This window comes from Balaenoptera ricei, chromosome 2, assembly GCF_028023285.1.
Source record: "Balaenoptera ricei isolate mBalRic1 chromosome 2, mBalRic1.hap2, whole genome shotgun sequence".
Lineage (NCBI taxonomy): Eukaryota > Metazoa > Chordata > Mammalia > Artiodactyla > Balaenopteridae > Balaenoptera > Balaenoptera ricei.
The window spans coordinates 138,953,276-138,967,730 of NC_082640.1; the positions used below are offsets into that span (position 1 = coordinate 138,953,276).

The following is a 14,455-nucleotide window of genomic DNA, read 5'->3' on the forward strand; positions in this document are numbered from 1 at the left end:
CTAGTTTCTTGCCTTGTTTCTAGTAACCATGAACTGGGCGCTGGCCCTGCTTGAAGCTTCCCTGCCACCAAGCTTTGGCCCCAAATCTTGTAAGCTCTGTTGTCTTAGTTCTTCATTTTGAAACTCTCCCTTGGCTCTCCTACTGGAACCCCACTCTTTTAGAAATGGGACCTCCTTTGGTTCTTCAGGGACTAAAGCCTGTTCCAAGCCTGCTGGGGATATCTGCCACTTCCTGGGCTGCTCACCAGACGCCAGCTCCCCCGAGGCTGTGTCCACTCACTGTTGCCCAATACTGAAGCTCCCTGATGCTGACTGCCTGACCCCAACAGAGGACCAACGGTCAGACCTCACTTCTCCCTCCACCCCAATGCCAGGCCAACATGGCACACTGCCCACCCACCACCCTCTGGTAGCCACCCTGAGGCTACTGGTCATGTATGTGGCCCTCTCCTGATGGCCTACTTCTTGCTTCCTTCGGCTGGGCGCTGCCCGTCTACGTCTATCCAGCCTGCTCTCACGTGTCGTTGCCCTGCTCCAAGGGGGCAGTAGATGGGGTATCAGATGTCTCCAGGAAGATCAGTCCTCCTGCCAACAGGGCCCCAGACTCGTAATCAATTGATTTTACGGTGTGATGACCAAAGTCTGTACAGCTGTTCAGTTGCATAGTTTGCTTCAGAAGTTAAGACAAATCTTGTTTGTTTTCTGGAAAGTACAGATTCCATTTCCCAATTCAAAAATACATTTGCCTCTGCATAGTTGTCTGGCCACTCTGTCTAAAATTTCAACCCCCATCCTTCGTATTCCCCATCCATTTTTCCTTAGTTTTTCTTAGCACTTTTTACTAACATACTGCATATTTTACTTACTTATCTTGCTTCCTGTTTATCCCTTCTGGTAGAATATAAGCCCCAGGAGGGCAGGGATTTTTATTTATTTATTACGTCTGTACCCAGAGCAATTCCTGGTCCAGAGAAATCCCTCAATGAGTATCGGTGATGTAAAGGAGGGAGTGAGTGGTGAACGAAGGGACGTGCGTGCTTCTCCCCGGCTGGGCTACTGGCCATCCAAGGCTGTGGGCGGACGTCTGCCTGTCACACCCTGGGAATCTGGCTTGCTGGCCTTCTGCTTCCCCCAGGGCGCGGCACTCACCTTTAGCTTGTGCTCGTGCTCCTTGTTGACACGGGCAAGCAGCTGGGCTTTCCTCCTGTTGAGGGCGTCGATGAGGGCGTCACACTGAGCTACCAGGCAGGCCTCAAACTCCACACTGTTCTCCTGCGTGAGACAGCACAGCTCTCAGCCGCCAGGTGCCTGGGCACCTGGGGCTGCCAGAGACAGCAGAACCCCTGTCCACTCGGGGGGCGGAAATCCCTGCTGAAGGGAAGGAAGAGGAGCCCCGTCCACAGTGCACATTTGCTTTTTACAAATAACGGAATAAATTTTATTCCACAGTGGTGGTGTTTCACTTTAAATTTAGATTCAAAGGAATAAATGTTACTGAATACATTTATCCTTATCAGAAGGAAATCATCTCCACAGTTTGACTTGTACCAAGTAAAATAAAGTTTTAGTTTGTAGAGTTGAACATGAATCCTTTTGAGGGCTGGCATGTGCCCAGCTGTGCACGGTGGAAGGTGGCATTCAGAAAGGCTGGTTGCTGGGGGAATGGGGTATTGTTGAGGCATGAGGGAGAAAGAATCATCGAATCCAGGGGGACAAAGAAGAAAGCGGATGGCAATCGTCTTCGATATGAAACAATAATCCAATGACAACAGAATAATCATGGGCAAAAGCACTTGCTCCTTTCATTAAAAAAGCAAGTCATGAGTGCATGTAGGCAGTGAAGAATAACTGGTATACGTAACAGGCATCAGCCTGCTGTAAAAATCAGATGTGAACCAACCAGCTTGTGGGGAACAGTAAGCATGTTCTAAATGGATTATAGCTTTCCCATGACGTTTAAATTGAATGCTGGAGCTAAAATTTTTTACGTGATTTAAATCTGTACATGCTATAGACATTTCTTTTAAGCAATTCGCTCCCTAAATTATAAGCATTCATTAAAGGTAACCCTTTCAATAAGTTACATATGTAATTCTGATTCTCAAACCATAATCTGGAAAACAATTGTAATTTACAGCAAATGAAAGCTGAATACTCGTCACATATACAGTAATAGTATTGAAAAAATAGCAGTCAACTGAGTAAACTGAGTAAAATTTGGGGGGCTGGAAAGGAAGGAACATCTTAGCCTATCGAATTTTAATTTATTCCCAAAGTCATCAAGAACTGTGTCTCTCTTTTTTTTATATATATATATTCTTGGCTCTGAAACTATGCATTTATTTTATTGTATTTAAAATTTTATTTATTTATTTAATTTTTAAATTTTTGGCTGTGTTGGGTCTTCGTTTCTGTGCGAGGGCTTTCTCTAGTTGCGGCAAGAGGCGGCCACTCTTTATCGCGGTGCGCGGGCCTCTCACTATTGCGGCCTCTCTTGTTGCGGAGCACAGGCTCCAGACGCGCAGGCTCAGTAGTTGTGGTTCACGGGCCCAGTTGCTCCGCGGCATGTGGGATCTTCCCAGACCAGGGCTCGAATCCGTGTCCCCTGCGTTGGCAGGCAGACTCTCAACCACTGCGCCACCAGGGAAGCCCCAAGAACTGTGTCTCTTAATATAAGGATCTATGGACAGGTATTAAGTCACTGTCTCAAATGCAAGGTCTTATACACGCCTGTATAAGGCGTGTATTTGTAATTGCTTCAGCAATGACTTCTACAAATGTTAAGTTTTGGTGTTCATGGCAATTGCTTTTGAGCTCTCACAGAACTCTCCTGGAAAACATCATTGAAGAGCTCTCTATGTCCCAAGCAGGGTAATATTGGTAGGGAGGGGGCAGCTGTCTTCATACAGGCTCTGATTTAAAGTGGAAAGAAAGCTTTGCTCTGATGAAGAGGTGAGGGGCAGAGGCAAGCCTGGGGCTGCACACTTTATGCCAGCAAAAGCAAAGAAGGGACCAACTGATAAACTCCACTGCTTTGGAAAACAGAAGGAAGTGTACAACCGTTAGGTTGTTAGGGAATAAAAAGTTTTAACATGGGCCTGCACGCCAACTAAAGGCAAAGAAATCAGTGTGAGATGCTCTGGAAGCCAGGCTTACATTTAAAAAGCCATTTCTGCCTTGACATAGGTTAAATATTAACTCAGAAAGCCAATCTACTGGAGGCCAGAGCTCAGGTTATTTCTGTGAGGCAAACCTCAAAACATAAGAACAGTAAACAGTGAAGAAGGTCATTATTTTAGCATCTCATGCAATTTCTGGCTTCTCCCCTTCAGCTATAGTAGAGAGCTCACAAGCTCTCAAATGTCAGCTGATCTGTTGGTCACTGTGCAAATTATAGCTGTCAGGGGATCACGGTTGAAAAACATTTAAGTATCTAAGTAGAGGAGAAGCATTATTATGGGATAGGAAGGAAGGAAAGAAGGAAGAAAAAAAGAAAATGTGACCTGTTTGCTACCATTAGATAAGATGTAATGATTGCAAGGTGCTTTGGGAACCTATAGAATTTTAAAAACTCAACAATAATGACTGCATTCACAAAGAAATAGGTATCTTTCTTTGCACAGCAGCAAAGAATTAGGAGCTCAGTGTGGAAGATGGGAACCAGTTGGAAAACGGGATTGTGTCTTTGGCCTGTTGGGGAAACGTAACCACCTTGAGGAGGGGTATATTTGAAGTTGGCCTGTATGTGTGTTCGTATGTATTAGAAGAGAAAGATCAGGAAAAAAATACATAGGAAATTTCCCACAAAACATAAAAATAAAAGAGACAGACAACCCCCCCCCCCCGCCCGCCCCACAGTTACATCTTAACCCACGGGGCGTGCTTTCCGCCTCCGGTGCTGCCAATACCTGGATCTGCTGGACCATGTTGCGCAGCTGCACCAGGAACTCCTTGGCTTCCTTGGCCCTGTCCGACAGCCCGTTCAGCGCCTGGGAGAGCTGGCTCTGCAGAGACGAAGAAGGAAACCATGGAGCTCTCATCACAGGACGCAGCCGCAAGGCCACACAGGGTGGCTTTCATCCAAGACCCAGGAGCCCTCGCCCTCCTCAGATTCCTCTTGTCTGAGCTGGGCCACTGAGCCAACAACTGTACTCGAGGATGCTGGTAATAACAGCATCCCGACTCCTTCCAGAGGCCCCTGAGGACTGTCCCTTCTGAGAAGGTGAAAACTTCTGGCCATCGCAGTCAAAGGCCCTTCCCAGCTGATATCTGCCTGGAAGTTCCTCGTCTCATTAATTACTTAATTAATTCAGCAATAATTTATTTAATTTTAAATTAAAAAAAACAGTGAGTCAGGTGATCTGATACTTATCAATATTATTTAGCTCCATGTGCTACTGATCTGGGATTAGGGCAGAAAGAATGAAGAGAGTTAAGAACAGGATGAGGGAGGAAAGGGTGAGAGCCCGTGTGATGCTCTGGGGTCACTTAAATGTAACGACAGATACAGAGGGCAGGATGATGTTCTTCCTCATCAGCGTCTTCGTCCTTCTCTCAAGTGCAGCTCTGTTGCCCCAGCTCCTCGCCACACTAGCCTCCTAAAGCAAGGTGCACTCTCTTCTGACTTTCCACACCGCCCCGTCCACATGCGGATGCAGTTCTGCTGGGGGGGCCAGGTGTCCAGGTAAGTACTTGCTGCTGGGGGGTGGCACTTGGTCTCTGCGAGGATGGACTGAATTCGTTACCAGTTTCCTGAGCCTAAATAATAGTAGTTCTGAAACATCCTGCACAGGGGCTCCCAATCTCTGTTGCTGATTGACGAGACCTAAGTAGAAGTTGGCTGGGGGCTGGAGGGGTCTGAGAAAGATTCTGCTTTTCTGCTAACATGGGACCATTGTGGCTGGTGCAACCTTTTCCCTTTCGCTGCTGACTTTATGGCAGATGCCCTGTGACTCTCAAGAAGAGAAGGCCAACGTGGTAAGGGAGGACGGTGAAAGGAGAAAGTGCCTGGGTTCCAATGGCATCTTTGAGCATCTGAACCAACACTTGAAGTCTCCTACCACCAAACTTCTTGTTAGGGTGGGGGGAAAATTACCTCCGAGTTTAATCCCTGTACTGGAGTTTACCGTTACTTGCAGCCATTACCACTGTACTTGGTACAAAATTCCTGCTCCTGGCAGACTGGGCAAGTCCTTCCATCCCTCCTATAAATTACAGAGACACGCTGCCTTTCCCCACAACACCTTCTTTGAACACTAAAGCCCTTTCTCCTCCTTGCCAACACAGTGCCTCATCCACTCTGTCCTTTCAGTTAAAGGGCAGAATCTTAAAAATTATATCTCTTGGTCCTATGGCTGTTTTTCACTTATATTTGCATTATTAAATACCCAGTCAGGCACTGAATCTCATTTTTTTTTATTATTCATTTAAATTAATTAATTAATTTATGGCTGTGTTGGGTCTTCGTTTCTGTGCGAGGGCTTTCTCTAGTTGTGGCGAGCGGGGGCCACTCTTCATCGCGGTGCGCGGGCCTCTCACTATCGTGGCCTCTCTTGTTGCGGAGCACAGGCTCCAGACACGCAGGCTCAGTAGTTGTGGCTCACGGGCCTAGTTGCTCCGCGGCATGTGGGATCTTCCCAGACCAGGGCTCGAATCCGTGTCCCCTGCATTAGCAGGCAGATTCTCAACCACTGCGCCACCAGGGAAGCCCCCCTGAATCTCTTTAAAAGTGTGCACGCCACAGGCTTGGTGAGAGCACTGTGGGGGGGCGGGAAGAGCACAGGCTTTGAAAGAGTTCAGATTCTGGCTCTGTCCCTTCTTAAGTGTGACCTTGAGAAAGTGACCTCTGCCTGAGTTACTCCAATGGAAAAAGTGGGAATAATAATATTTTGTAGTTGGATTATTGTGAAGGCTTAAGGCATTCATCAGCATGAAGGCTCCTGCTAATAAAGGATAGTGGTTAGGGGAACTATTCCAAATTCATAAATGCTGACAGTTACTGGCTGTTCATATCTTACACATAGTTTTACCTCATCCTTAAATGAGAACACTACGATTCTTGGATGCTGTGGGCATCACATGAGATACTGTGTCTAAAGTCCAGAACCCTGCTGGCACATGGTGCATGCTAATAAATGTCGGCTGTTATTAACTCTTACTCCCCTCTTCCTTCCTGCCCACAAACACCTGCGAACTGACTGGGGTGGGATTCACAGGGCAGGTTCCTGACACAGGATCTTTTGGAGGATACCCTTCATCACTTGTACTTTGATCGAGGTACTCAAACTCTGGGAGTCTAAACCGATGCAGCCCAGGAAGAAAAAGTAAAAAGTGAGCCTACAGTTGCTGAAAGGGCTACTCAATGATTTATTACTGGGTCCCAGCTGCACTATAACTTGGGGTAAAAGTTTTCTCAAGAACTTTTTCAGGAGCCCAAGGCATGAAGAAGGTAAAGAGAGTCTTATTTGGAAGAGTGAGCAACAGAATGGGAATCATATTCTAAAGGAAAAAGTTTGTTCTTGTGACTTTAGAACTCATATTCTCTCTCCTTCTAAATGAGTCAGAGTTTGCTGGGCTACCACAGCTTTCTTCCCCCTTTTATTGTAACCCATGCCTAGTAACCACATGTGGAGGTTTGAGTAGAGAAGTCAAATTCATTCAGCTGCACGGAACTGGAGTTACCTGATTTCTTACAGTCCAGCCTTGCAACTAAATGTGTGTGTATAATGTAAGTCAGACCTGACACCCAATAAGAATTGTTGACCAGGTGCTGCTATATACTTAGAAGAAAATTATACTATAGTAGAAAAAGAGTGCTGGCCTCAACCACTCCCTGGATTTTATACGGTAAAGCAGTACATAAACTGCAAAACTCAATTTATTTGCAGATTTCCTCCCTTTGTGTCTATGTTCAGGCCTTCTACCTGGCTAATGATTGTTCTGGTATTTGATAAACAACTGCATTATAAGATAAAGATCTAGAAACCTTTCTCTTAAGATTTGCCACCTTGTGGAAACAGAGCAGGAGACAATGAAAAATCCTGGAAACGATCTATCACTAGACAATGCTCTTCTTGTAAGGATTTATATGTGCATTGCTTTTATAGGACAGTCTTTCGATTACATTTATAAGCCACATCTGATGTAGAAGAACATTATTTTTGATTAATTTTATTTCCCAGAAGCATTTAAATTCCTGCTCTATGCTAACAGAGATGTTCTGTATTCAGGACCACAGAGCAGCCCTGTAAATTTATACCAGAACACTGAAGATGAAAATATTTAGTATGTGTTTTCATTTCGGCATCTTTGGCTGTACCTGTAGCCATTAGAAGCTGTTTATAATGCCTAAGCAATGACATCCTGATTTCTTGGATATTTGTTTTCCAATTTACTTTTGAAAAGATGTCATGATCAGAAAGTGAATGGGAGTGGGAAAATGATGTAGCCAAAGTAGCACTGACACATTTCCAGTCCAGAGCTCAGAGAATGCTCGGAATAACCAAGATCGCCCAGAAAGATGGCACGTTGTTTGGAGCTTGAAGGAGAGAAACAAAGAACTCCACTTCCTCCCTTCTTTCTCCCGGGCTTTTTCTCCTCCAGCTTCTACCCTGGCTGGCTCCCCTAGCCTCCCAAAGGAGTGTATGTTATAAGAGGTCAGAGCTCAGTCTGGGAGCCCCTGTGGAGGATGTTTCAGAACCACTATTATTTAGGCTCAGGAAACCGGTAACGAATTCAGTGCATCTTCCCAGAGACCAAGCTTTCCCAGACAGAAGGTCGCGTCTTCTTTCCTTTCCCTGCCATGAACATTATTCTTCTGTCATTTCCCCCCCTCAATTTACTACAAATACTGGATGGAGACAAATCGGAACAAATGAAAGGAAGCTTCCTGGCTGTCTGGGATCTGAAGTTATAAGCACGAGATGGGTCAAAAAGGGTCAACCAAGAACTGGTACAAAATAGGTGAGGCGGCAAATATGCAAAGGCATCTTGATGGCCCCGAAAACAACCTTGCTGCCACCCTGGGCAGCTCTGACATAGTGCACCCCACTTGGGACTGTGGCCCACGCCACCTCTTTGCCAGATACCGAGGTCACCACAAAACACAGGAGAAAAGTGAGGATCGATGCAATGCGATTCAGAAGGAACCACCCCCCCACCCCCCCCCCCCACCCCCCACCTCCCGGGAGAATAACAACTTTTCTTGAAGAAATACTGAATTTTGAGTCTCACTACATTACTGACATTATATAATTAAAAAGTAAAAACAAGAAATTCAAACGGTGTCAACATATTGGTCATTTCTTATGAGCCACGAACTCTGATGGGTGCTTTTATCAGGTGTCCTATTTAACCCCAATCACCTCCCTGCCATTTTGCAGAGGCTCAAAGGTGTGGATACTCCTGAGTTAAGGTTTTACCACTCACTGGTTCATGGAAGAGCCAGAACACAAACCCTAGTCTGATTCCAAAGCTGTGCTCTTTGCTCCAGCCTCCTGAGAAGAGAGTTCTTTCCTCACCCACAGAGGAAGAAACAAAAACAACCCGTGAGAGCACGTAAAACTAAAGAATGTGAGTTGAGGAGGGGATTATGATTATTAGGGAATTTGATTATGCTTAACAGTCAGCTTACATGTAAACCACAGCAAGACTGGTTACCCTATGACATGGTCAACTTTTTTCCTTCTTGAAGCTTTTTTAGTGACTTTAAAAAGGACCCCTGTCAAAGAGAGGGGTCTCATGGGAGAGGGCCAGAAGCTTTAGTTTGGGGTCCAGTACTGGCTTTATCACCTAGTGACCTGAGATCTCGGGCAGGGACTGGGCTGAGTGTGGAATGAGATCAAGGAAGAGAAGAGTGAGTAGAACCCGGGGAGCCTCCAAGCTGAGCTACCCAAGGGGCCTGATTCTCCTTCCAGTTAGAACGTCAGTTCCTGCCTGTACCTTTCCTCCCTCCACGAAGGGCTCTTTCCTCTGGTCTCTCTGTTGGTGGGAGATCCCGGATCTATCCCAGCCCCAGCTCACGGTAGTTAGATGGGTGGGAGGCCTCAGAGGCTGGCCTGCTTGGAGCTGCCACCTTGTCTCTTACCTAACAGCAGGGCTGGGGCAGCGAACAGGCTGCAATCTACAAACTGAGTAGCTGAGCCTAGGAATGGAAACACACAGTCCAGGGGCAAGTGCGTGTGTGTGTGTGTGTGTGTGACTGTGAGTGTGAGAACATGTGTGTGCGAGGCTGTGTATGTGAGTGTGTATGCATATGTGTGTGCGAGGCAGTGTGAGTGTGTATGCATATGTGTGTGCAAAAGCCTACGTGTGATTGTATGTAAATGTGAGTGTGAGTGTATATGTGAGTGTGAATGTGAGTATAGAGTGTGTGAGAGTATGTGACTGTGTGTGTATGAGCTATCTCATCAGTGGTGTATGGGGAGGCTCTTGGCTTTGGATGAGGCTTGTATCACAGGGGTCTTAAGGGTAGGGCACTGGTCCACTAAGCTGCTGCTTATTGCTAATTGGTTGTGACAAAGAGTCTCTCCTTGACCAAACTCTATCTAGCCAGGCTCCTCTGAGCCCTCTTGTTTACTTTATAGGCCTCAATTTTGGCCTACAAAGACTTGAACAAACACTAACATAGTTTCTAATAGCTCAAGACTGCATCCCTAGGATGACCCTAGTCTCCCTTAAAGTGTCTGTCTGTCTATGTTTTCCTCTATGAGTTTTATAGTATCTGGCCTTACATTTAGGTCTTTAATCCATTTTGAGTTTATTTTTGTATATGGTGTTAGATAACGTTCTAATTTCACCCTTTTACATGTATCTGTCTAGTTTTCCCAGCACCACGTATTGAAGAGACTGTCTTTTCTCCACTGTATACTCTTGCCTCCTTTGCAGGTGGATGTGGGTTTCAATCCTAGCCTTTTACTAGCTGTGTGGCCCTGGACATATCACCTAACCACAGTGCATTCTGTGGTGCTCTGCCCAGGTTCCCTTTCAAGGCTGCTGCATCCTTCTTCCAGCTGGGACTATCTGCTGTTGATAAATTACACTAGGAATTGCTCTTGGCCATAGCAAACTGGGTTGTTCAAGGCTATGCCCCCTTCCAGGGGTGTCCCATGGATAGGGACTGGCTGGGACCCCCTTACCTTGTTTTGAGAATAACCCTGAAGGGTCATCCCAGCTCCAGAACTCCCTGCAGGACTGGCTGAGGCTCCTGCAGGTCAACTCCTCCCTCTGCTCAATCCTGGCCTTCTCACTTCCTTGGAGGTGGATCTATGGAGACCACTGAGCAACTAACCATCCCTATTCAACTCTCTGAATCTGTGTCCAGGGGACCCTATCGAAAAAAACAATTTTCTAGGCTTCAGTTTCCTCATCTGCAACACGTGGATAATAACAGTACCTGTATCATAGTGCTGTGGTGAGGATTATGTACTATATAAAGTTCTATACAACACATGGCTTACTGTAAGCATTTAATAAGTAGTATTGTTTTTACAATGAGAATTATGTTAAAATATACATACATAAATCATTAAAACACTTTGTCATACCACATGTCCCAATGTGGGGTTTGGTCAATTACAATTATCTAGACAGTTGGGTATATTGTAGTATTTACAATTGTTTGTTCCCTCCCCATCTTTGCCACAGGACTTGGAGGACCTCCTGTAGATGGAACATGTGTTCCTGCCCCATTGTCACCCTTGGCCATGTGATTTGCTTTAGCTTAAAGAGGCCTTGTGATTTTCTGTCAGCTCTTTTGCTCTTCCTCTTTGTCATACAGATCCAGGGGTGTATTGATAAACTGGCTCTCAAAAAACAAAAACAAGAAACAAACAAATTTTGATTTTCAGTGTTTGCCAATTCCCATGGTGTAAATACATAGTTAATTTTAGGCCACCAACAAGGCATCACTGAACAGAGTTGGGGAGAGATGTGCACCATCAACTCTTTTGAGCTGTGGGCTGGTATAAGTCAGGTCAGTATGCCACAGGGCATATCCCACATGGTGGCTGTGGCCCTTAGAAAGAAGACATGTATAATGGAACTTCAGACTACTTCCTATGACATAATATGAGCAAGAAATAAACCTTTGGTTTATAAGCCACTGAGATTTTGGGGTTGTTTGTTACTGCAGCAAAACTGACTAATACAGATAGCAATTATAACTTTCCCTTCATGATTTATTAATTTAATCAACCTTCCATTTTTACCATAGACCAGGCACAGTGATTCATGCCAGGAAAACAATAATAAAGAAAGTAGACATAATCTCTTACCTCAAGGAACCATCATTTCATTGAAACTTCCACCATTCTGAGCTTAATAATGTCCCCTTTAAAAGTTCTCTCCCATAGGCTCTCTAATAAAGCAGAAGAAAGCTGGAATATTCTAACAACTAACAACAGAAATGTAGCTTCTCCACTTCTCAGGGAAAATGAGAAGTATCTGCTTTCCTAGTAAGACATAGCCAGTTCTGGCCAGAGTTTGATTCCAGAGGTTCTCTGCACAGCCTTTATCCACCAAACTTCAGATCTTTCTCTGTCTTAGACAGAAAACACTCAAAATGGAGATGCAAATCAACACTGAAGGTTTTTTCAGCAATGAAATAGAGGAGCCACTTTTTACCTCATCACAAAGCAAAATAACTGTTGCCTCACCCCAATGTTCATAGTCTCTTGGTGGAAATTGATTTTCCATGTCTCTATGGCTTTTGCTTAGAGTGCTGCAAGCTGTGAAAGAATTCATGCAGAAACTGTTGTGATTGAAGGCTTGAAACTTTAATAAAGTGGCAGGCACACAGGCTGTAAGGTCAACACCACTCTGCCCAAGGCAGAGCACGCCTTTCTGTGGATATTCTAAGCCACCACATGTGTGTTGTTAGGCAGTTACTAAGTATTTACAGCCGAGAATCAGAAATATGCCTTCCTTGGGCTAAGCCTTCGTGCAAATATTGGATTTTACATCCTGGAAATGGTCTACAGGATAGATCTCCTTTGTGTGTGTGTTTCCTTTTCTCCTAGGAGAATTCTAGGGCCCCAACCAGCAGGCTCTGAGTGATTTTCCAGAAAGCTATTTTCTCTGTGGATCCCCCTGGCTGCCTTCACATCTGCACTGGTCCATCATGTTCTTCCAGGTGGTATTACAGTATTCTGCTTTATCTGCTACTGCCAGGGAATTGTTTTAAGACAAGCAAAACAGATTTAAGATCTATAAATTTTCAGTTCTTAATAGTATTTAAATACCTCAGATAGAAACTCTCAGTTCTAAAATAAGGACTTTTCACTAAATAGTTTAAAACATGATCTTAGAAATATACATGAAAAGGTAAAAAATCACTGAACTATTTTTCATATAGAAATGCTTTGTGTTTTTTCAGAGACTCAAGTTTTCAGTGCTCAAAATGGGAATGACTTCTTACTCATCCCTTCAAGTTTCCAGTGAGGATAATTGGCAAGAGCAAGACTTTTTATTTGTTTTAAGAAAAAACTTTTCCCACCTTATTTCAAAGGCAGAACATGCTCATTTCAGAAAAATTAGAGAATAAAGAGACTTAGAAGAAAAAAAGAAAATCCTCAATCTCACCAGAGACATACTACTAATAGCCTTGATAATGAACCCTTGATGTTTATCTTTTGAAATTTTGTATACACTTATAGTCAATTATATATGTCTCCATATAGTGTATATCAACAAAATTGGGATCATGTCATATACTTATTGATGTCTTGAAATCTGACCTTTTCATTTAATATGCTATAAATATTTTTCCATCTGACTAAGTACGCTGACTACCTATCTGACTATATAATAGCTATGTAACACTTTGATAACATTTACTACATGGCAGACACTTCTCACAAAGCTTTACACATATTAACTCATCTTTTTTCACAAAATAACCCAGCAAAGGTGGTGACTATTATTATTCATATTTTTTATAGGTGAGAGATTGAAGGCAAGGGAGGTTAAGTGGTCCAAAGTCATACAGTTGTTAAGAAGCAGAGCAGAGATTCAAACCTAGGAAGTCTGCGGCCAGAATCGGTGCTATTCACCAATAAACTGTAGGGTAACCCACTGTGCAGATGCATCATAATTTATTTAAATAATCTCCTATTTTAGGATATTTAGTTTGTTTCCATCTTGTTGCAAAGAGCTAAAATGAAATTCATGTAGGAAATATTTGGACACATTCTTGATTATTCCCATTTCCAAAAATGAAATTGCTTGATCAGCAAACTTTCATAGTTAGAGGGTTTTAAAAATCATGTTATCAAAATGTCCCTCTAAGTAATCATCTAATTTACACTCCTGCTGAAGGTAATATATAGGCAAGTATTATTGTCTGTATATCTCACTCTAAATATTATAATTTGTATCTATCTTTGTAATCTGATAGGTAAAGAATGGAACCTCATTTTTAAAATTTGCATTTTAAAATTACCAGCGTGGGTGGGTGGGTTTTTTTCAAAAGCTTCTTATTGATCTTTTCCTAGTTAAGGTATAAGTTCTCACTGGTATTATTTGTGAAGCCCTTAGAAGAGGTTCTCGTCCATGGGGTGCTACCTAAGTGTTTAATTACAGAAACTAGTTTCTTCCCACTGCTGATGACCAGACAAGGCTGGCCTCACCACACGTGTTTGCTTACCTTAGGGGTCAAAAACTGGAAAGAGATCTGGAAAATTCAGGTTGCCTGTTGGAGAGGAAGTGAAGTCATAGGTTGCTAGTTTTAGTAGATTATGGTCAGAAAGTCTGGTTCACAAAATCTCTACTCTTTTGAATTTATAATCATTATTTTGTGGACAGATACAAGTACACGATAGCTTCTGGTAAACATGTAACGGGCATAAGAGATGAATATACTCTCTTCTTACAGGACAGGATATGTATAATATAAAGATGATATGCATAATATAAACCTTTGTAACATATTTGTAAACATACTTGAACTTGTTAATTGGGTTATTAAGATACTTTATATTTTTGTTCATTATCTGTCTACTTGACTTATAATTTTCTAAACCAAATAGATATCAAATTTCCCACAAGGATCATGTTCTCCTTTATTTTTAGGAGTTTTTGCTTTCTGTATCTGTGGCTTTCTTCTTTGTTATATCTTCTTTATACCTTTTAACACTAGATCTTATCCTTCTATGTTTCACTTAGTTCTTTTGGCCTTGAATTCAATTTCATATGATACTACTATATATATACCCTCCTGTCTCTCTTGTAAAACTTCGCTCATCTTTCATTTTTTTTTTTTTTTAAACAATGGTTGAGCAGTGATGGGGGGCCTCTGTGTTTTTTTGTTTTTTAAATTTATTTATTTTTATTTATTTATGGCTGTGTTGGGTCTTTGTTTCTGTGCGAGGGCTTTCCCCAGTTGCGGCAAGCGGGGGCCACTCTTCATCGCGGTGCGCGGGCCTCTCACTATCGCGGCCTCTCTTGTTGCGGAGCACAG

The 14,455-nt window shown here is 43.3% G+C and overlaps 1 protein-coding gene across 21 annotated transcripts in view; it reads right to left on the reverse strand.

The window, feature by feature from the left end:
• TRIM9 (tripartite motif containing 9) overlaps positions 1–14,455 on the reverse strand; it is a 102,250-nt gene that overhangs the window by 44,444 nt on the left and 43,351 nt on the right. For 17 of the 21 annotated variants that reach the window (XM_059914224.1, XM_059914223.1, XM_059914222.1 and 14 more), the window contains exons 2-3: positions 3,909–4,004; positions 1,150–1,272 (exon numbers count right to left, since the gene is read on the reverse strand). The exons of 3 other annotated variants lie outside the window; for them this stretch is intronic. In XM_059914224.1, the coding sequence (XP_059770207.1) occupies positions 1,150–1,272; positions 3,909–4,004 (219 nt within the window). The remainder of the gene's footprint in view (positions 1–1,149; positions 1,273–3,908; positions 4,005–14,455) is intronic. One more of the 21 variants, XM_059914216.1, reaches the window with a different exon arrangement.